This window comes from Drosophila obscura, unplaced genomic scaffold, assembly GCF_018151105.1.
Source record: "Drosophila obscura isolate BZ-5 IFL unplaced genomic scaffold, ASM1815110v1 contig_186, whole genome shotgun sequence".
NCBI classification, from domain to species: domain Eukaryota; kingdom Metazoa; phylum Arthropoda; class Insecta; order Diptera; family Drosophilidae; genus Drosophila; species Drosophila obscura.
The window spans coordinates 11,135,403-11,157,124 of record NW_024542774.1 but is presented as its reverse complement, the minus strand read 5'-3'; the positions used below and the strand labels follow the sequence as shown (position 1 = coordinate 11,157,124).

Genomic DNA, 21,722 nt, shown 5'->3' with positions numbered 1-21,722 from the left:
GCCATGTCTCCTCGTCCACGTCCTTCATGGTGCTTCCAAAAAAGGAAACAGACGCGGCTCCGCCACGAATCTTTATCTGCCGCCAAATGCACAAAGAGCACACGCACAGACAGCCGCAGATTGGCTTGGCTTCCCTGCTTCTTCGAAGAAGGCTCTCGGATTTCTTCATGGCCACAGAAGAAGCAGCAGCTGCGACTGCGACAGCAACATCTGCCTGCTACCGCTTTCTTGTTGGCTGCGCACATTAGAAGATTTCTGGTTATTTTTATTTAAGTTGCTTTTGGCATGGGGAAGGGAGCCTGTTTTGGCCGCACCGATTTGGTCATGATGGGCTCTAAAATATGATATCAAAGGCGTGCTCTGCAAAGCAGATCTTTTGGGTAGGGTAGCCAGTTGTTGGCTTGGCACTAGGACGGGCCCAAACTAAGCTTCGGCATCCACTAACATGCCGGCCGGCTTTCCATCTGTGTGTCTCCAGCGTTTCCCCAAAAACGAAACAAAACGTAATAAAATGATTTGCACACACACACATTCACTCTCGCAGTGAAGAAAGCCAGACCCGATTGGGCTCCACTCGTCGTGCACTCGGTTCCTGCCCGAGCGTTGGGGCTGCTCCAACTGCGAGCAGACAAGAGCCGAGTGGAGCGGCAGCCGTCAGTTGATTCTCGCGCACCGAACAAGCCGCGCTTGGTTCTTTACTCAGTCTCGTCGCGGTCAGAGCGGGCAGATGATGGCCGACGCTCGTTCTTAGGCGAGTGCAGAAACAGAAACGGAGGACGGCAAAGAAAAGGTGTCAACGTTGTCAGTGCAAACAAGCGCAAAGTGTAATCGTGTGCTTAAAAGCCAAAAAGAACTGAAAACCGGATGCAAAACTAAATTCTGTGCGTGGATACCAATACATATCGTAATTGACTGTCCGGGGCGGCAGGAAGGCGAGCCGTCATTTGAAAATGACCGGAAATGCACACGGAGCTATGGATTGAGAGAGAGAGAGAGAGAGAAAGAGAGAGACAGCCAGACCAACAGACAGACACGCCTGCGCACAGGCCATTACCCCGTTTCAATGCCGGAAAAGCCTCCAAGAATACGAATACAACTTTATGGGGATAATATTCGTCGGAAAGCCACAGCCTAGCCCAACCAATTTCATAGAATCTCTGGCAAAAACAAACAGAAGTTTAGGGTTTCGTTTCAAATGTGTGTTCAATCAATAAAAAAAAAATGTTTATGGCGGCGATAAATTGCGATTCCATCGCGCAACTACAACAATTAACGGCCGCCAAGTGCAAATAATATTACAATTTCTGTTTAACGGTGGTAGTATTAAAAGTAAGAAGTCAAAGCGAGTGCTGGGAGAGGAAAGAAATGGTCAGTAGCACTTGGCACGTCATTCATTTTCATGGAGCTGGCGAAACTCTTTGTTGCTTTCCGGCGACGACACGCGTCGCCATTCAGATGAGTCACAATCAAAAGGCTTGGCCGGAGGAGGTGGAGGAGGCCCAGGCCAAGAGACACTGTCCCCAGTGTGTGTGTGTGTGTGTCAGATGTACATACATATAAATAACTGTGTTTAATTTTTAGCCACAAAACAGTGGAAACCGCAAGTGACAGAGGAGGTAGAAATAGGGACAGATATAGAGATTCACTTGGCTACACCCAGCCAAGTGCACAGTGGCTTTGGGCGCCCGAAACAGATTTTCGTAATAGCGTTTAATGGCAGATACAGTGCTCGTATACGAATACACAATCGAGTCTGAACATTTAGAGAGTATATACATATGTACAAATATACTCTCGATCCCCCTGATACATACTGTGTGGTATAGTGGGGATGAAAAACGAAAAGCATAACGTCATCAGCCTCTGATTTTCCATGAGGCGCCAAACGAAGCGTGCAACCAAAAATATAATAGAAAATGAAAATGACAACAAAAAGGCAAAGAGACTACAAAAAAAGGCAATTCAAGCTCATTACAAATTGTATTGTGCTTCGACGCGTAGCAGTTAGATGATAGAATCAAGTGGTGCTCCCGAGTCTCCGATAGTTCAGCTATTAATATACCAGGCAGACAATGCAGTCAAGGACCACAGCGGGTTGCGTTGCTCGTCGGCGCCCTGGGGGAGATGTAATCTCAACGGGGAGGGCGGTGGCGCACATCCAGCACCTTCAGTTGCTTGTCGGTTCTGTCTCTGCTAGTGCGTGTGTGTGTCGTGTGTCTCCAAAAATACTCGTAGTATTATTACACTCTATCCCATCAGCTAGTGCAGAATACTACTGTGTTTCCCCCCTATTCCCCAGCATTGTCCCATAATAAACGGTGCATGTGATCTTATAAAATGTGTTATCTACTTTTGACAGCAAACTGTTAATTTCTAACGCAAAAAGGCAAAACTGTGTGCATTCGATGAACATGCCAGATCCGAATCCAAAAAAACAAACAACCGCCAGAGAAGCCACAATAAAACCCGAGCGAGAAATCAAACGATCTACAGAACAATCATTCAACGCACATTAACGCAAAACGCTTCAAATTAACACTAAAAAAAAACAAACAGAAAATATAAAAAAATATATACAATGGCAACAACTAAACGGCCCGAAATGGAACAGTTTTTGTTGGGTAAGTGGTGTGGTTACTGGCAGATTCATCATTAAATCTTTGTTACATTTGCATAGTCAAAAAATTACACGAAAATCTTGTGTATGTTGAAGAGAAAAATTCGTGCCTTGAGCCTGCCCGCCCGGGGCGTACACCCCAGATAGAGCAGAGCAGAGCGGGGCAGACGAGACTCCAACTGAAACTTCAATACACAAACATTAATAATAACCCAATATATTATTGACTCATTCCACTTCGCCGCAGCAGCGTTGGATGGGGCCCAGCGCTCAAATACGCTTTTGTTCTGGCTCATGATCATGCTCTTGTTTTTTGTTGTTTTTTTTTTTTCTTTCCCTTTCGGTATACGTATACGAGTATGGTGTACACTTTGTCGAAGGCGTTTGGCCGCTGTTCCATCGAAACATACATATGTACAAGCCCGCAAGGTATACCAATAAAAAGAGGATAAACTAAGTTCAAAGCGCTTGTTTAAGCCTCCGTCTCTGGGCTTAATTTGAACAAGTTTTGTGCTCTGGCGCTGGGCAAGATGAAGGACACAGTATGGGGAACCATATCAAAAAAATTCGAGCAGAGCAAGGACAGCAATCAAAAGAGTTTTTTTGTTTTTTTTTTGTATTTATCTTAGCATACGGAAGTCTCAACTGCAAAAGGGATAAACTGAACTTTTTTTGGATTAATGATATCGAATGAAGTCGAAGGGAAATTATGCATGAGTAAATTCACTGACTTGTCGAAGCCTAAGGAGCTCATGTGAAAAACCACTTCAATTCATGTACTTTGTTCTGTAAATTTCATTTATTATTGTTAAAAGAGTATCTATCTCTTGTTCGGGTTTTCAACACACAAAACTTCACTCTGTTGCTGGTGCTTTATTCCCATCAACAGACATATTACTATTACCGCCGACTTATCCAGAGCTTGCGTGTTAAAATTTTAACAAGATTTCTTGCAAATTTCTTTGCTTTTTGGTTTACAGTTAAATAATTTATATATGTATGTACCACAAAAAAAACTGCTTAGCAAAGAAGGAGTAGGAGGCGGAGAGAAGAACAAAATAAAAAACGCAGACGTAGAGTTAACTTTCTTGGTCAGTGAAATTATTTTTAATTGCCGCGGTCAATTCGCAGTTGACTCTTGAGCGAGAGCTTATGAGGTCATTCATGTGTAGTCTTGGGGCTGGGCATGGGTATGGGTATGGGTCTGGGTCTGGGTCTGGTACTGATACTGGGCCAGAGCCAGAGCCAGCCCAGAGCAATTAACTGAAGCATGGCCTGTTGTCCGCTTCCTGCTCTGCTCTGAGTCACTGCAAAAGACACTGCTTCCAGCTAATTGCCCTCCGCAGACAGCAGCAGTGTCTATGGAAATGTCTTGGCTCTTGCTCAACTTCTGAACGGCTGGCGGGGCTGAGGCATAGACAGAGGCAGGCTATTAAGGCCAATGATGCGTTTCGAAATTAATGGCTAATAGGCCGCCACCATATTTAGCAAGAACAGAGCAGAACCAAACCGAACATTAGAACTCATGGCGGTGATCTTTTCGTTGCAGATGTGCGCGCCCACTTTCGTGCCTCGCTGGAGACATCCGAGTACGAGAACACCTCGAATCTCTTCCACATGACGGCCGCCGAACAGACGGCGGAGCTGCTGGAGCGCTGCGAGCTGCTGCTGGCGGGCTACACAGATGGAGACGCAGGCGCAGACGACCAGGTGCCAGCCCCAAACATCAAGTCAAATGGGAATGGGAATGGAATGGGCGACTGTGTCGATAGCAAAGTGGGCGCGGAGACCGGTCCCAGTTGCTATCTGGAGATGTTGTCCTCGCCATCGTCGTCCAAGAACTCGCGTGAGTGAAGAACGAGCCCAGTTATTTGCCTGGAACCTCCAGTAATTGGTAATTACCCCTAATTGCAGTGTCCGCTTCGCGGGAGTATGTCGATCTGAGCAGCAGTGGCTCCTTGGACAGCGACAAGACATTTCGCTTCTCCGCCAACCAACCGGGCGCAGGATCAGCGTCTCAGGATGAAAGGGAGCAGCAGCTGTATGAGACCTGCCAGAGCCAGAGCCAGGAACAGGGCCACGAACAGGGCCAGGAACAGGGCCAGGACCAGGGCGAGGATGAGGCGCAAAAAGTCATAACCTTCACCCACGAGCTGATCCTTGACTGTCCTTACGCGGACCTTCCCGCTGGACACCTGGCCCTGCAGCGATCCACTAAATACGGACAGCTTCAGCGGATCGTGCCGAAGCGGTTGTTTTTTGACCAGACCAGAAAGTGCTACTGCGGCATCCTCAACGAGTGGATGCTGTGCTACGCGGACGGCCCGACTGCCTGCCGGCCCAGCAGCAGTCTCTACCTAAAGAGCTCCGCCATTGAGATCGAGCACTTTGGCGAGGGGAAGCGGCGCGACATCTGCTTCCAGATAACCACCGACGATCCCAACAAGAAGTACGTCTACCAGGCCAACAACGAGGTCGATGCCAAAGAGTGGATTCACGCCATTGAGGCGGCCATACGTGGCGATGCCACCACCACTGTACACCAGTCCCTGAAGAGCCCGCTCCCACGCAAGCTGCCCACACCGCCAGTCACGAAGAGGACAAACTACCCAAACACGCCCACGGCAACGGACAGCATTTACGAGGAGCCTTCGCCCATTTACAACCTTACCGTGGATTTCTCGGCGACGCCACCCAGGCTGCCCGAAAAGAACCACAGTCCCAGCGCCCTGGCCAGGCGCTTCGAGTATGATGTGCCAAAGTGCCCACCGCAGCCGCTGCTGGAGGCAACATCGTCTGTCGGGGAGGTGGAAACGATGGTGCTACTAAACGAGGGCGACGCCAAGGTACATCCACAGCCGCAACCATCCAGTCTGCACGGCCGTCTGGCAATGGACTTCCAGGCCAAGGTAAAGACCGTCCACAGTGAGCTGTCCACTCAGCTGTCGCAGGGCGGGTCCAGTCCGGAGCGCCTGAAGAAGGCGGTGAAGAAGAGCTACTCATGCGCAAGCAACAGCAGTGATTCGGAAATGCTGTCGCTGTCGCTGACGAGTCCTGCCCAGAGCCCTAATAACAAGGAGCAGAAGAAGCAACGCAAATCTCAGACATCCGCACAGACGAGTCCGCAGAAGACGACGACGACGACCACGCCCGTTAAGGACTCTGATAAACTGGGGAAGAATTGGTTTCTCAGTCGTCTCAATAAGACCCCAGGACAGAAGACAACGAGCACGGCCGGCACTGCGCCCGGAAATACAAAGTGCAAGCAGAGCGAGAAGGAGAATCTGCTGACAGATCTGGATCTCGGGGAGGGTTACGGCTACGATGGGGGGATTTCAGGCGAACGCGACCCGAGTCTGTCGAACAGCAAACCCACCGCCCCCAGCCTGAAGGCCGAGGCCAAGAGCAAAGTGAACATGATCATCAATCAGTTCGAGAGCAGCGGCCATCTGTCCACCATGTTCAGCGTGGAGGCGCTGGCAGCGAATGCGCTTGCCTCGCTCACCTCCTTCTGCGACGGCGACAGCTGCAACAACTACGAGCCCATCATGCCACTCTCCACGCCGCCCAGCAGCTTCCTCAAGAAGGTGTAGTCCAAATCCAAGGGCTCCAAAGGTTCGTCTCTGCGCTCGCTTTAACCCATACCCACACAGATGTATTCTAGATTTAGTCCCTAAGCTAGTGGAAACCGCTCTCTGGATGTCACATTTTTATATTGGCATACAATTTTAATATAAAAAATATTTGTTAGCATACGATACGTAAAAGCATTCATTATTTTATGTGGATTTGTGTGTGGATTTATTTGCATTTACTCCCAGAGGAGTAGCTTCTACGAAGAGGAAGCCGAAAGGTGGATCGAGGTAGTAGCTGCCACTAGCGCCACCGTGGGGTTCTGTTGGATTATAATACAGTTGGGAGATAAATTCAAATTTAGTTATTGTGCTGATCAGGGTATAACGATGTGCCTGAGCCTCTGGACAAGCTGTCATTTAAGTGAGATTCGATAATATCCTTGAGGGCGCGCCGCTTGCGTTCATCTCCCAGCAGCACCAACTTGCGGGGCGATTCCTTGGTGCTGAAAAAGCCGAGCACCTTCTTGCTCTCCACTTTCACAGTGAGTTGTACACCGACAGACGTTGCCTCAACGGCGCTAATGTCATTCCATAGGTACGACCAGAGCGACTGAAATGCAGACCAGACTCATCAATTCATTGATGCTCAATGGGTTCGGAAATATAACGTACCGTCCAGATGCCGAACATCTCGTTACGTTGGATGTACACCAGGCGGTAGTTGGTTACCAGAAGATACTCGGACTTCTGGATGATCTCTTCGCAATGCACGAAGCTGTCGGTGCCGGCATATTTTCCCTTGTCGAGTTCCCTGCAAAGCGAAACAGTCAATTAGTCAAATCAGCTGATCTACCTACGGGCAGGGCACCACTTACTTTAGCATTTTGTTGCCCATGGCCTCGTTGTAGCAGTAGGGTCTCAGCACATGATCATAGTGCTGGAAGCGAGTGGGGCGCAGCCGCTTGACGTCTTCGTTGGCCTCCGTAGCGCGTTTTACTGCCTCAAAGCTGCCACTGGCAAAGTCAACCACACCAGCGGTGGGGCGAGCGACCAGACCAATAGCTCCCTTGCCCAATCCCTTGAAGAAACCCTCAACGCCGTGGTCGCGAGCTCCACTCACGGGTTTGGTTACAACACCAGTGACACCGTCCACAAAGCCCTACGTGAAGAAGTGGAAGAAATAGCATTCCAAATTGTTCAAATGGATCATTGTATGGAGCCGTACCATCACCAAGCCCTTGCTGCTTCGCGCTAATCCTTCGTGGAAGTTCTTCGGCTTGTTGTTCATGCCCTGGCGCCGTTTCCTTTGGTAATCCTCGTCAAAGGTAAGCGCTGCCAGTCCCTTGCCCATGGCGCCAGTAATCCTAATGGATGATTATATCACATTCGATGGGGGTAATCCATTAACTAACTAAATGCTCAACTCACTTGGACATGGCACCAGCGGCACCGCCTACAGTGTGACCGAAGAGGGACTTGACGCCCAGGACCAGACCCTCAGCAAATTCGCCAGGCCCTTGTATAGCCCCCTAAAGAAAGGAACAAATTTGAAGTTGTATATGTAATAAATAGAGTATGCTAGGGAAGGTGTACCTGGAATGGCTCGTAGAACAAGTCCTCTACGCCCTTTTTGAGTCCAATCACCAAGCCATAGGGATTGCCAAGGACATCCAGGCCGAGGACGAGGACATAGAGCTGCTTCAGTGCCTGACCCGTGTAGTGCGAGGTAATCTCATTGATCAGTTGCTGCTGCGTGAAGAACTGATATTCGCGCTCGAAGAAGGCCAGTCGGAACACGACATCGTTCACGTCGGTGAGGGTCACGCCTACGCCTTGCACCAGTGTGCCCAGGAAGCCTGGCAGTGCAGTGGTATCCGATCCAGCCATCGAGAAGCTGACGTGTATCTTGAGTGGCCCCAAGTGGAGACTGTCGTAGAAGTTCTTCTGCTCCTGCTGCGAGTGAAGTTCGAAGAAGGCGGACAGGGGCTGCTCAATGGAGTCGACGTCTTGGCGGAACTGCTTGGCTGCCACCTCGTCGGACACCTCCTTGGCAAACATCTCAGCAATGGCCGTGAGGAACAGTATGTCCACCTTGAAGTGGAACTCCTGAATCAGTATCTTGGCGTACTTAAACTGTTTGACCGTCGAGTTTTGCATGACACGCTGCACCATGCTGCACTCAATGAACGGCTTCAGGGTTGTGGTGGTGGCCACGCTCTTGGGCGGCGGTATCGGGGCTAGCACCACCGGGAATATGGGATCGATGAACTGGTTGTCCATCTGGACGCGATTTATTTTGATATGGAGCTGATTCTGGAATGGCGATGACTTGTTCGACACCCAAATGGCCGGGTAGAAGCTGCGTCTCAGCTCCCGATCAGTGGACTTCCTTAGCACCATACCGTCGAAATCGATCTGAAAAAATGACCAAAATTAAGTCGTAGTCCATAGGGTTTAGAGTGGAGCCAGTGCGTGGCAATTATTACCGGAAATTTATTGTCCAGCCTGTAGCTCTGGACATCGTTGACACTTTTGTGTACCAGATAACGCTGGTACTCGGCCTCGATTAGGTCTGTGTCGTGTATGGTCATCTCCTTGAAGCGCTTCTTGTTCGGTTTTTTCGACTCCCAAATGATGCCAGAGCTGGTGACACCCAGGTACAGTATGTCCAGGCCGGTCTGATTGTTTATCACTGACAGGCCGATGCCATGGATGCGCAGATCGATGCTCTGCGTAATCGTCTGCAGGGAGGCGGTGCTTTCCGTGCGTTTGGCTATCGACTCGATTTCGGTGAAGAGCAACACACGCTGCAGGCCGTCCAGGAAGGAGACCCAGAAGACCTTGGTACCGTCTTGCATGCTGTCCAGTTAAATTTCCATTAACAGAGACCAACGAAACACGGATACGATGTGATACTTACATGACCTCACCAATGTCGTCACGTCGCAGGTCGGTTTCCTGTTTGTTTTTGCCGAACACAAGAATTTTGGGACCCGTGGGATCACTCCACGCGAACATAATATTATTTTTGGCAAACAGAATATTCTGATCGTTGGTGTTCTTCTCGTAGTAGGCGATTTCCCTTCTGGTGTGATTGATGAGTAGCCCCGGTGCATCGGATTTCTGGTACTGTGTGAAGGTTATGTATACGCCGCCCTCCGTTGTCTGCACGTCCACGTTGACGCCTCCATGTATGCTCTTCTCCAGCTTGAGCAGGGTACAGATCACCTCCGTGTAGTCGAAGGCAGGCGTCACCTTGCCGTCCACCCGAACCATGAGCTTGTGCTGGTGGTCGTTTTTCGGCCACAATGGCTCGAACTGGTTCGGATCAAGAGTCATCCACGGATCGCCCGGGCGGCTCTGCTCCTGGAGCTCAATTTTGTAGGGGCATCTGTTGCACACGATATAGAAAGGTATGAAGGTGATCTGCTTGGTCAGCGAGTCCTGTGTCAAGTGATTGTGGACGCCGATGTGATAGTTCCGATCGTTGGCATAGCAGGTGACCTCGCCCAGCGAACCGGCCACGTCGAGGGGAATCTTCTCGCTCCAGTCCCCATTGTCGCAGCGAATCGAAGCCTTCTTCTTGTCGAAGAACATCTTATCGCGGAAGGTAAGCAGTATGGGTCCACTGTACTCCGGTGGATGGTAGAGCACCTCCACGGTTGTGGACTCCGTTTTATAGGTGAGCATCTCTCCCGTTTTGTTGATCATCCAGAAGGGGCTGAACAACGTCAGCAACATGCTGCCGTGTCGATTCTCTGGTCTGCGGAGTAAATGCGGGGCAAATCAGAAAATCGGATAGAACAGAGAACTGAACTCAGTTTGCTTACCGCACATTCAGTTCCATATCCACCTTCATCTCAGAGTCGTATGAGGAAAACGTCCAGGTCGAGAGTCCGCCGCTGCACTCGGAAATTTCGGTGGCACAGGACCAGTCCTTCTCTAGGTATTGCAGCAGCTAGAAGGGATATAGGCTCATCAAATGGCTCTTGAAAGAGGGATTCACAGTCTGAATGCAGATATACTTACGCGCACGACCAGAAAGCTTTTGCCGTCCTTTCCCTTCTCCGACAGGCGGACTGTAGGCAAATGCAGCACATCGCCGGGGTTCACTTGCTTCTCGCCATAGTCCAGGAAGTCCTCTTTGATGTGCTTCCTAACCAAATCGGTGGAGTCAGTGGCGTCGATCGAGTCCCTTCGCACAGAGCAACCAGCCACCGAAACCATTATGTTGATGGGCAGGGCATTGCGTAGGTACAGCGGCGGGCGCAAGTGAATGGTGTAGAAGGCGCTCAGCAGCTTGAATTTGTTGGTATTCTCGTGGTATACCTCATCCTTCTGCCTCGTCGCGTTTATGTACAACGGTTCGAATGTGTCGACGGGATCGCACTGCAGCTGATGCGAGTAGTTAAGGTCCGAGGGACTGGCGGTCCAGGAAATACCCTGCACCGAGGTTTTGTAGCCCGGCAACGAGAAGAATAACTCCTTGGAGTCCGCGTAGATGGCGTGCAGGGGCACATGGAACACTTCGCCGGGACCAGCACTGCCCACAAAAATATCACTTCTGTCCGTCGCCTTGCGTCGATACACGCTGATGGTGGTGGTAAAGTGGTTAAAGACCTGCAAAGATTCTCCAATAAGCAGCCGAATTAAGCAGACAAGAATGGTTTTTTTTAGCATACGCTGACGACTCCATGAATGTTCACTTTGGTGGTGCCATATTCCTGCTTCACTTCGGAAATGATGCCCCAGGGATCATGAGATATGCCCCGCATCAGGGGAAAGTATCGCGTATCGGACTTGGACACAGGCACCACGACTCCCTTCTCAATGGAACCAATCTAAAGCAGAAAACATGTAGAACAAACAGACTATTAGAGGCTATGGCCATCAGACAATGCGAGTCTATGCGATCCTACCTGCAAGTAGAGATTGTAGTCCTCTCCCTGCTCATCGGATAATGTGCTCAGATCCTTGGTCTGCAGGTAGGCTCGTCCGCCGGCTGAAATGGTGCATATTTGTATGTCATTGGGATCCACTTCGGACGACAGCTCGCTGGAGGACATAAGCAATGAACTGTTGACCGAATGAGCGCCCCCGCGATGCACCTCGTGTAGGGTGAAGATGCCGCTGCGCAGATCAAGGGTGAGCTCAAAGCCCGTGTCGTTCTCCACGACATAGGGCGCGACAATGTCCGGCTTGGCCAGACCCTTCTGGTCGATGGCCTGCGAGAAGGCCTCGCTCAGTTCGCCGAGCAGGGCCAAGCTCGTCTTGCTCAATGTTATCTCCAGATTCTCCTCCGAATGGATCACCATGTTGATGGTTTGCTGCTCCACCTGATCGTTCGTCTCGCTCTGCACCTTCTCCGTGGCCAAGTCGAATTTCAGCTCCCACGGCGAGTACTCACTGACACCGTTGCGGCCCACCACCTCGTTCAGCTCAATGATTGGCTCCCACTCGGCGAGACACTGGTTGTAGTAGTTCTGCAAGCAATTTCAATTATTAAAATGAAGCCTCTACTCGCCTCAACTGTGATGCCTCCTCTTCCTGCTTACCATGTTGAGTGTCAGCGATCCATGGGCGCTCAGATTACGGCTCCAATTGTTAAAGACGGCCGTGATGCGTGTGTCCAAGGACATGAGGGGCTTGGTGTAGTATCCCACGCCCGACTCAATCACGACCGTGATGCTGGGCAGCTCAATGACGCACTTCTCCGTCTTCTGCTTTGCGGCATCCGACAGCTCGTTGGTAATAAACTGCAGGGCATCGAAGCCCTCGTCCACCTTGGTGAACCAATAGCATCGGTTGCGGAATTTCTTCGGATACCAGAGCTCCGAGTAGTCCATCATTTCCCTTTCCACGACTGCCTTGCCAGCAGAACCGATGGCTATGCTCATGACCGCCTTGTTCAGCAACTCGATCGTGGCAGGGGACACATTGATTATAATGTCGCTCAGCTTGAGGCTAATATGCAGACCCTGCTCTTCGGGCGTGGAGCCCTGCAGACTGATCACACACGGGTGCAGGATGTAGTGGCGCGTTTGCTCCCGCCGCTCCGGCAGAAAGGCGCTCATGTAGATCTTGAGTGCATCGATTTGTCCATTAATGATCTGTTTGTCGTCTATGGCTCGATAATTGAGGTGAGCTTTAGCCTGAAAGGGTTCCAAAGATTGGTTGCCGGGGACAAAGTTTATTTTCAAATTTGATTCGACTTACATTGAAGATGATGGCATTTGTGTTCAGATCGTCCAGGCTTTCCACCAGTATTATGTCCGGTTCATCGACATGCAGTATGAGGTTTATCTTCTTGTTGGGCCCAGCAGCTAAAGGGGAAATAGATCGATTATTGATGGATTACGGCTTATGGATACGCCATTCAGGTACATACCCACGGCCTCCTTGTCAATTAACTCGCTGGCTGCAAAAATGGCCGAGTCCCGGATGGAAATTGGCGCATGTTGAATCGCCTGCGACACGGGCTGCACTTCCAAGGACTGTCGCGGTGTGGTGTCTGGCGGTATGGTCAGGAAATTGGTCAGCTTGAGCAGGAAGTCAATGCAGACGATCAAATCGAAGCTTCGCACACGAACTTCGGCTGCAAATGCAATAGCAAATCCATCAATTATTTTGTTGTTTGGCTTGCGTTCGCGGATGAAAATTACCAAAGGTATCGTTCTCCTTGACAATGGCCGTGACATCAACCATAAAGTTGCGCTCATTGTAGCAGGCGTCAATGATCTCGTCCGTCTGCAGCTTGGCCTGCACCCAGTCCTTGCGACTCAAGTACTGCCTTATCTGGCTCTTGGTTTTCTTGCGCATGTCATCCAGTTGAATGTTGCAGAGCACCAGGGAAGTGCTCAGGGTATTATTGACCAGCTTTGTGCCCTTGACAGATAGGAAATATATGCCAAAGCGGGCTAGTCCTTCGTCTTCGTCTAAAAGGGGGAATGTGATCATATTTAGCTCGTACCCACTCTCTCTCTCTCTCTCCTCACACTTACCCTCCATCAGATTTATGATCACGCCATCAAACTGGAAATTGAACTTGAGCACCTCGTAGATCTTCTCGTTCGTGAGCAATGGCGGGACTTGGAAGGAATGCTTGCGGGTGCTGCGGCCTTCGGTGAGTACGCTTGCCCGCGTCGGTGATGGGTGAGTGGGCGGTGGGTCGTCACGTGGCGGGAACTCTTGCAAGCCCTCGCTGAGATTGCGGTTCAAGATGGACATGACCAGAGCGTAATCGTCAGTGAAAAGTGTGAGCTACATTTATTGATTATTGATATTGATTATCGGATCTGTTCAAAGAGATCTGAATACTGCACCTCTATAGACTTCAGGCGACCGGACAGATTCAGCTCGGGCAGTTCCTTGTGCCAGGTGCTCGACAGATTGCGAGTGACCAGTAGGGTGAAGCTCATGGGGTTCATCATATTCAACTTGGACTTAAAGCCAACGGCAGCATCCACGTCTAAGGCAGAACAATCAGTCACCAAATGGATCCAATGGATGGAATGGATTGAAGTTGAACCTCTGTTTGAAACTCACCATCTATCACCGACTCGTTGCCCGTCAAAATGACAACTTTGGACAGTTTGATGTCTCTCAGCTGCAGCTTGATCTCGTCAATGACGGCCCGCTCGGTTCTGTCGGCCACTGGCACCGTCACGGTGTTGTTCGTTAGCTCCAGCATGCCCAGATCGAGGGACACCGCATCGTTGCTCCTGGAGTGGATGGGTATGATAATGATGGGTGCCTTTATCCGTACATTGAGCTTCATGCGACTCGCCGTTTCGTAGGCATCCATCGCCTTCTGGCGGGCAGATTCTGCTGCCGCAGCGCTGGCTTCGGACAGCGCCTGCTGAGCGGCTTGGAAATTGTTGAGAAAGTTCTGCAAATGTATCAAAGCCATCAGCTAACGAGGATCCATCAATTATCGAGAGGGTCCTAGACCTACCAGCACGCCAGCGACAAACCAATTCAAGAAGATAATCTTCATGCAGCCAATGTCCACTGTGATCTTCATATCATCATTATTGTAGTCGACTGTTTCGGGCTTGTTGTAGAGCACCACCTGGCAGTTGAAGGCATTTTTGCCGACAATGCTCAATATCTGTGTGTGTAGAGAGAATCGAAAATTATGTCTTAAGCACCGCAGGATACACCACGGTGTTAGAGCCACTTACATGCTGGTGAATCGTGTTGGGGTTCAGGTCTATGATCTGGATATCCTTGAGACCGAGATTAAGCTCCGTGTAGGAGCTCTTCATGGTCAAATTGGCGACGAATTGCTTCACGTTCATCTCCGCCAGCGGGCGACTTCTCGAGGTCAGCGTCAATCCCACTTGATTGAGGTTGGCGATCAAGCGAAGCTTCACGCTCTCCACACGCCGCTTGGATGTCTTCAACCGCTGCAATCTAGTCTTCTTGGTGGTGATGATTTGCTCAGCGTCCTCCAGGATGACATTGAGCTTTTGTTTGAGGCCATCGCCGGCACCAGCGAGGGCATACCGGTCGCGCGGCTTGTCGTTCTGCAGCAAAGCGTCCAGGTTCTTCTGGAAGTCCCGCACCAGCTCCAGCACTCGCAGCAGACACTCCTGATGAAGCACAATCTGCAGCACCTCGAAGTTTGCGATGATTAGCTGCTCCGTGGAGTTGTATTTGGTGCTGAACTCGGGCGACGTCTTGTCCGCCATCGTACACGAGATGGTGAATAGGTAGTTCAGGGCCTGGCCCACTTCCTGATCCTCTCTGTATCCGGGCGTCTCAATTATGTCCAGTACCTCCTCGTTGTGCTCCTGGCAGTCGAACTGTTTGATTTTCACACCTCCCAGCCTGAAAGAAAGAGTGGATGGTGGCAATTGGCCATATTCTCTGCACGAATCTGCCGGAATGCACTCACTTGACTGTGGCAACTGTCTCGTATGTTCGCTGAGCCAAAGTTGCCTCAAGCTGGTGCATCTGGACGGACAGAATCTGCGGCGAAGAACGGCTTGCAAAGGACGCGTGCGGGCTTTGCGCCTTTGGGGCATCCTCAGGGGTCGGCAGATGTGTGCCCTCCGGAGTCAGAAACTCAATGGTTACATCCGAATCGTCCTCGCACAGCCTTTTGGACTGGTACAGGCCGAAGGAGATCTCCTTCAGGGAGAAGTTCACCTCCAGATTGGTGTACTGTATGATTTCCTCCACAGTAGAGGGCTTGCTGCTGCCCACGATGCTGTTGAACTTGATCACCTCCTTGTTGAGGAAATTGGAGAGCGAGCTGCGGGAGCGCGACATTGTCGGCTGCGGTGTTGCCTGGGAGGAGTCTGGCAGGGGTATGCTCGTGGCCACTGAGATGGCATCAATCACCCGATCCTCGGACACGTTCACTTGGACAGTGGCAATCTCAATGTCTACCTTCATCTTGGGCATGCGGGGGTCATCGTCCACCACGCAGAGAGCGGCAGTAACCATCAGGGAGGCGGGCTGCAGCACATGCATATCGGTGGAGACGGCAGCCTTAAGGACACGGTCCCACGGTTCGCCAGGCCGCGCCACCAACAGCTGAATGTCGTCCACCTTAATCGTATATCTGTCGTAGGCGTTTTCCATGACGTTCCTGAGAATCTCGCCTCGCTCCTCGGTGGAGCTGAACAAGCTGGTCGACCCACGGCGTCGGGGTTGCGTCGTCAAGTGCACCTGTCCCATGCTGATGACCACAAGGGGGGTCTTGTCAGCCACATAGACCCCTTTGCGGGGCACCACCAGAATGTTGGGCATCAGCAGGATGTCCGCATCTAGTATGGATTTCATGTCAATCATATACTGCATGCCCGTGGCCGAGCGCTCCTTGATGCTGGCCAGCTGTTCCGTGGCAGCGCTCTCCAGCTTTGAGAGTGTCACATCCTTGGGCGGCTGGAACACACTTATGAGTTTCAGGATCGTTTCTGCATCGTATATGATTTGCAGAGGACGTGCCACGATCTTCACTCTCTGATCGCAGAGCCCGTCCAGTGGATGCGTCTCGAAGAATATGTCAAGCAGATTGAATTCGTCGGTGATCTTCGACTCCACCAGCATGGGGGTGTAGCCGTCGCGACCGAGGCCCGTCACCTTGAGCTCCTTCATGCCAGCCGTGATTCTGAGCGCGTCGGCAGCTGGTCGCTGGGTCACCGAGGCGGTGGCCATGGAAAACTTGAGCAGCACCAGCGAGGGCAGATCCTGGTAGTCGTACGACACTCTGGCTTCGCTAGCCGAGCGCGTGTCCTGGTACAGACCCACCTCCAAGGCGATCAGCTTAAAGTTCATGCTGATCGCTTCATAATATTCGGGCACATCCTCGGGCTTCGCGTTCTCCTGGTAGCCAATCGCCTTGTACATCTTGGCCTTCTCCTCCGTCGTCATGGCAGCCTCGAATTTTCGTGCTGCAAATGAAAACTGTAGATTGTAGACACACACACACACAATGAAGCAAGTAGCGAGCAGGGTTTCTTACCAAAATTCTGATCGGCGCCCTCGTTCTCCTTCTTGGCCCCGCCGCCCCACCAGCCACTCAGCCAGCCCGCCTTCTCCACGGGCGCTGCGACCCGTAGCTTCTCTATCTCGATATTGACACGCTGTCGGATCAGCAGCAGGTTGAAGGCATCCAGTTCCTGTTCCAGCAGACTGCAAGTCTCTGTTAGTGTGGCTGGGGGCTTTTTGCTCAGCTCTCGCTCCCTGTATTTCTGCAGTGCACAAAAGAATAAGTCAACAAGGAGTCCAGACGAACAGTTCGTATTGTATGCCAACCTGTGCATAAGTATTGCAGCGATCGCGATGCTGCTTGATGTGTGCCCAGGTCCAGCAGCGTCTGGGTCGCCGCACATGCTCCTCGAGTATGGAGGTGACTGCAAACGTCCACCACTCCTTGGCATGCCCCTTGATTGCTGATACGGTGGAGAGGAGGCAAATGCATACTGAGGGTTCTGAGGATTTCACATATAGCACTGTGGGAGCACTTACGCAGGTCGTACGGTCGATATTTGCGGTAGGGAACGCCCAACTGCATGCGGTTCATTGCATCGCCCAGCTTAATGATGTTGTCGAACTGGGTGTTGGTTAGACCCACATTCAGGGTTTCCATTTCCAAGCAGAGATCTATTTTGGGTATCTGGAAGGCTGGGCTATCGAGTTCGGGATTCATGTTCAGCTTCAGCTTGGCGTTGCACGAGATAGGCCCCAGCACGTAGTTGTAGTGCAGCGGCTTGAAGTCCTTGCGGGCAATGCTCGTCTGGAAGAGTTCCGTGAGCTGGGTCGTCTCGTTGGCAAAGAGACGAGCGGTACAGTTCATGTAGGCGGACAGGCAGGAGAGATTCGCTATCTTGAACACCTGTGCGGCCTGCTGCGTCATGTAGGTCTTGTCCCAGTTGCAGTCCGTGGTGAAGAGCTCCAGACTGTGCAGCGATATGCCAAATGAGAAGGGACTGCCCGTCGTTGTGCTGTCCTCGTATCGCAAATGCACATTGCTTATCGTCACCTGCAGATTGTTCACAATCTGCGCCGTCAGTTTCTCGGCGAATCCAGCATCGGGTTTGGCCGTATCTTAGAGAGAGAAGAAGAGAGAGATAATGCTTACGCATTCTTTCTAGTTTCTTCTGTCTCACTTTTCTCTAGCTCCTTTTTGCGGGCAGCCTCGAGGGCATCTAGCGCCGCCATCTTGGCATCCAGCTCGTACTTGGCCTCTTTCTCCGCATTGTACTTGACATTGTTGTTGGGCGAGACCAGGACATAGAGATCTTCAATGTTCACGATCACGGGCTGGCTATACAGATTCTTCCAGGGTATCTTCAGCACCAGTTTGCCTAGGAAAGACAAGAGTCGCGTTAAAGCTCAAACCCAGAGGAACCCAATAAGGTATTCTCACCCAGATAGCCGTAAATAAGCTGCACTGGCAGGTCCAAGTCTTCCAGCGCATTTTCGCGTATCTTCAGGTTTTGCAAGACCACATCGCCTGCCAAAGACAAAGCGAAGCAAAGAGCAAAGAGTTGGTAAAGTCATGTCATTTCACACAGTAAATAAATGTTTCATGCCATTTGCTTCCAAATGTTCAGTAATTAGTCAACTTTTTGATTTATTGCTGCAATCCGCAAGGGACGGGTTGATGCACATTAACAAAAGCGAAGTCCCGATAAGCAAATAGGTGTACAGTGCGTGACAGTGCCATAGGCCCCCATAGAGAAAGAGAGATAGAGGGCCAAAAATGCCATGATAGAAAAGAAAGCGGCATTGCATAAAGGGTGTAGGGTGTTGCGGTTAGTATTACGCTTTCGATACGCACTGTATGCTGTATGTATAGGGAAGCAACACACCAACAGCGCACCCCTGCCAATATATCAATTCCAATTAAAGGCGTCTGGCTTTTGGGCATGCCGCATTTTATTTACCGAGTTTCGAGTGTTTTCTTGAATGCTTGGAATTTCAAATGAGCAGAAGAAAGCGGTGAATTTTAATTGAATTATGTACGAGTATACGGATGTGGGTCAATAGTTGAACCACCAAGTTCCTTAACTTGGTTAAGGTTAAGTTCCTTAACCTACGCAACTGGAATTATAGAGCAGCCACTGATAAGCCCCACAAACGGGCAGAGTTCAAAGACATGCTATCTGATCAATAGAGGCTGACAACTGATTCCCGATTGGCAAGAGAATTACCCAAAGCAGAAGATTTTTTCGTATTGCTCTGATATCAGCTGAAAAGATAGCTCAGACAGCTTTGAAATACAAATAATATACAATCCAAGTGATTATGTTTATCAATGAAACGATTCAACGAAAACACGGAGCGAATAAAGAAGGAAAATAATCATTTACTTGTGTATATAATGCATACATACAAACATACATACTATGTACATATGTATTACGATTGAGGCTAACCAAGATAAGATTTTGTTTATTTTCTAATACAAACAAAATAAGTGCAATTTTTCTTGCCTTCCAACGAATCACCAATTGATGACGAATAAAAGGGGAACGCTCGTATTTTTTTCCATTGGATTTTTGTAATGATGCTGGAGCGACAGACCACTCACCTTGTCTTCTGATACACAATGTTCAACATTATTTGAGTTGGAAATTAATTCGTGACGACACACAGGCTAGCATTATGTCATCAAGTTCACGATGAAACAAAAAATAAATTAAATTAAATAAAATAAAACAGGCTTGGCTTTATCTCCGACACTGAATAAACCCGTTTGCTTTTGGCTGTTTGATGGAATTTTATGTATAGGCCCTAGACCCCTGAACTTGATACACACATTTTGGTGATGTGGACCCCAAGTGCCTCTCAGGATACATTCAGTCGGGCGCATGTGCACTCGAACGACCTGGTTTATCGCAGCATTTTCTGTAGAAATTGTTTCAATGTGGTCAGCAAATGCTGATAAGCTAAAGTGTTTACAGTTTCACAGCCACCCGATATGTGAATGAATTACAAGCTTACATATGTAGTATGTGCATATAAAAATCATGAGAGGGAGGCTAAAGCAACACAGTGTAAATAGAAGCCGCAAAAAATTTTCCTGTTGCTGATGCTTGCAACAGCGAGTGGCCGGCTGGGCCCTACCCCATGAACGATACACATGGCGCATCTGCAGTCTCTCAACAAACGCAACAGTTGGCCTCTCCCCACCTATCCACCCATCCGAATCCGAATGATGGGAGTGCCTCTGAGAGTGTGCACATTTTTCTCAGCTGTGCGACTCTCAGGCCCATGACCATGTCACTCTCTCTCTCTATTATGTTCGTTGGCGAAGGCTAAATTTGGGTCACAGCGAATTACGAAGGATAAGGTCATCGGTTTGGCTGTTGGGGGACGTAAAAGCAAACAGTGCGTGCAGATAGAGCAATAAAACAATGGCTGATATATGTAATGGATTAAACAAAAGGCAAGGGAACGGGAATAGCGTTCGGGTGGAGCATAGTTGTGTCATACTTGGATTGAGGGGAGATTATAACTAAGAACTCACCTCCCCAAATGCCTATTTTGAGCTGGTTACGATCCAAATTCTCGATGTAGTCTCCCAGCACCTTGTTGAGGACATCGGCAACCACTGCCTCGAAGACCATCGTGTTCTAGCAGCTGGGCGAGTTGATGTTACTTATTGATTTTTCCTTCGTTTTTGTTTAAACAATTTTTGGGAGAGGCCGCCGCGCTCGTCTAGCGCGTATCTTGAGTTAAACACTTTTGCACTCGCTTTCGTTGTGTGGGTACAGATTTTTCTAAAATATACGAAAACATAACAAAACAGATGGAACGAGGGCAACACATAAACACAATAATGATGATGTCATCGGCATTACCGACCGACATGTCAGAGAACGCAAGTCAAATGTTTTGGCACATATTACTAGGCCGCATTGTTTCCAAATATTCCACGTTAATTGATGCGAAGCCGTGGCCAGGCCAGGGCACATTTTACTCCATATTTCCACACCTTCCGAAGACCTCGGCACACTGTTTCCATTTATTGCACGTGTGTCTGCCTCGCTTTTAACTTTATATACACACACGCAGCTTAGCTTAGCTATCTCTATTTACTGAACACCATTTACCAGCATGGAGTGCGGCATTTCTTTTAATACGATACGCAATACAAAATTCTTGTCCGTTGCGTTGCGTTTGCGTGTTTTCCGAACTGAACTCAACAGCTGTGCTGCTACGTTTGCTATCGATATCGAAAAAAGTGTCGTAGCTGACGTGTTTTGGTTTTCTGTGAGCAAAATTAACTAAAATTAAAATGAAAACAAGGCTTATTTTACTGTGCCTGGCCCTGGCGCCTGTTGTGCTGGCAAAGAAATTCACCGACGAGGAAAAACCGGCTTGGGCCAAGAAGGATATACGCGACTACAGCGAAGCGGATCTGGAGCGTTTGCTGGACCAGTGGGATGCAAGTATCTTGTAAAATCAGACAATGGAGAGCCCGCATAATGATAGGGCGTCGTTTACAGGAAGACGAGGACCCACTAGAGCCGGACGAGCTGCCCGAGCACTTGCGTCCGCAGCCAAAGCTGGATTTCTCAAATCTGGAGAGCAAGAACCCCGAAGACTTGCTTAAAGTGTCGAAGAAGGGACGCACGCTCATGACTTTCGTCTCCGTTACCGGCAACCCAACGCGTGAGGAAGGCGAAACAATTACCAAAATCTGGCAAACCAGCCTTTGGAATCACCATATTCAGGCAGAGCGGTATATGGTCGATGACAACCGTGCCATATTCCTCTTCAAGGACGGCGCTCAAGCCTGGGAGGCAAAGGACTTCTTGGTCGAACAGGACCGCTGCAAGGGCGTTTCCATCGAGAACAAGGAATACCCTGGCATACACGCTAAGGACGAGCTCTAGACATCGTGTTAACTAGACATTTACATTTCTGCATTCTCATCCAACTTTACTTTTAAGCAAAAAGATGAACAAACACAAAGGTCGTAAGGAATATTAATTTGTATAATAAAAAATAGAATTCTGATATTTATTATTAATATCAGAAACTCATAACACCTCGTCTAGCAAACA

The 21,722-nt window shown here is 49.7% G+C and overlaps 3 protein-coding genes across 6 annotated transcripts; 2 read left to right on the top strand and 1 right to left on the bottom strand.

Annotated features, from left to right (window-relative positions):
• The first annotated feature begins 648 nt into the window (after positions 1-648).
• Positions 649-6,375, top strand: LOC111074966. Of its 3 annotated transcripts, none has more exons than XM_022367992.2 (4): positions 649-790; positions 2,360-2,621; positions 4,167-4,463; positions 4,532-6,375. In XM_022367992.2, the coding sequence occupies exons 2-4, from the start codon at positions 2,579-2,581 to the stop codon at positions 6,208-6,210; spliced, it is 2,019 nt and encodes a 672-aa protein (XP_022223684.1). In that variant the 5' UTR covers positions 649-790; positions 2,360-2,578; the 3' UTR covers positions 6,211-6,375. The 3 variants fall into 3 exon arrangements, with proteins under 3 accessions (XP_022223684.1, XP_022223685.1, XP_022223683.1); XM_022367993.2 differs by having other exon boundaries at positions 649-801; XM_022367991.2 differs by having other exon boundaries at positions 649-881.
• LOC111074965 (vacuolar protein sorting-associated protein 13) lies at positions 6,312-20,875 on the bottom strand. Of its 2 annotated transcripts, none has more exons than XM_022367989.2 (29): positions 20,766-20,875; positions 20,180-20,432; positions 18,074-18,160; positions 17,814-18,011; positions 17,173-17,751; positions 16,960-17,096; positions 16,667-16,895; positions 15,092-16,595; positions 14,376-15,024; positions 14,147-14,302; positions 13,738-14,080; positions 13,515-13,660; positions 13,194-13,452; positions 12,855-13,127; positions 12,581-12,787; positions 12,409-12,515; positions 11,748-12,344; positions 11,112-11,675; positions 10,875-11,033; positions 10,222-10,812; positions 10,023-10,150; positions 9,113-9,955; positions 8,679-9,051; positions 7,786-8,607; positions 7,621-7,721; positions 7,418-7,556; positions 7,068-7,351; positions 6,865-7,003; positions 6,312-6,802 (listed from the first exon to the last, which is right to left on the bottom strand). In XM_022367989.2, the coding sequence occupies exons 2-29, from the start codon at positions 20,277-20,279 to the stop codon at positions 6,551-6,553; spliced, it is 9,966 nt and encodes a 3,321-aa protein (XP_022223681.2). In that variant the 5' UTR covers positions 20,280-20,432; positions 20,766-20,875; the 3' UTR covers positions 6,312-6,550. The 2 variants fall into 2 exon arrangements, with proteins under 2 accessions (XP_022223681.2, XP_022223682.2); XM_022367990.2 differs by lacking the exon at positions 20,766-20,875 and adding an exon at positions 20,648-20,724.
• On the top strand, positions 20,874-21,720 carry LOC111074968 (LDLR chaperone boca). The gene is made up of 2 exons (XM_022367999.2): positions 20,874-21,100; positions 21,162-21,720. Exons 1-2 carry the CDS (start codon positions 20,951-20,953, stop codon positions 21,549-21,551), a joined length of 540 nt encoding a protein of 179 aa, XP_022223691.1. The 5' UTR covers positions 20,874-20,950; the 3' UTR covers positions 21,552-21,720.
• Positions 21,721-21,722: the final 2 nt, after the last annotated feature.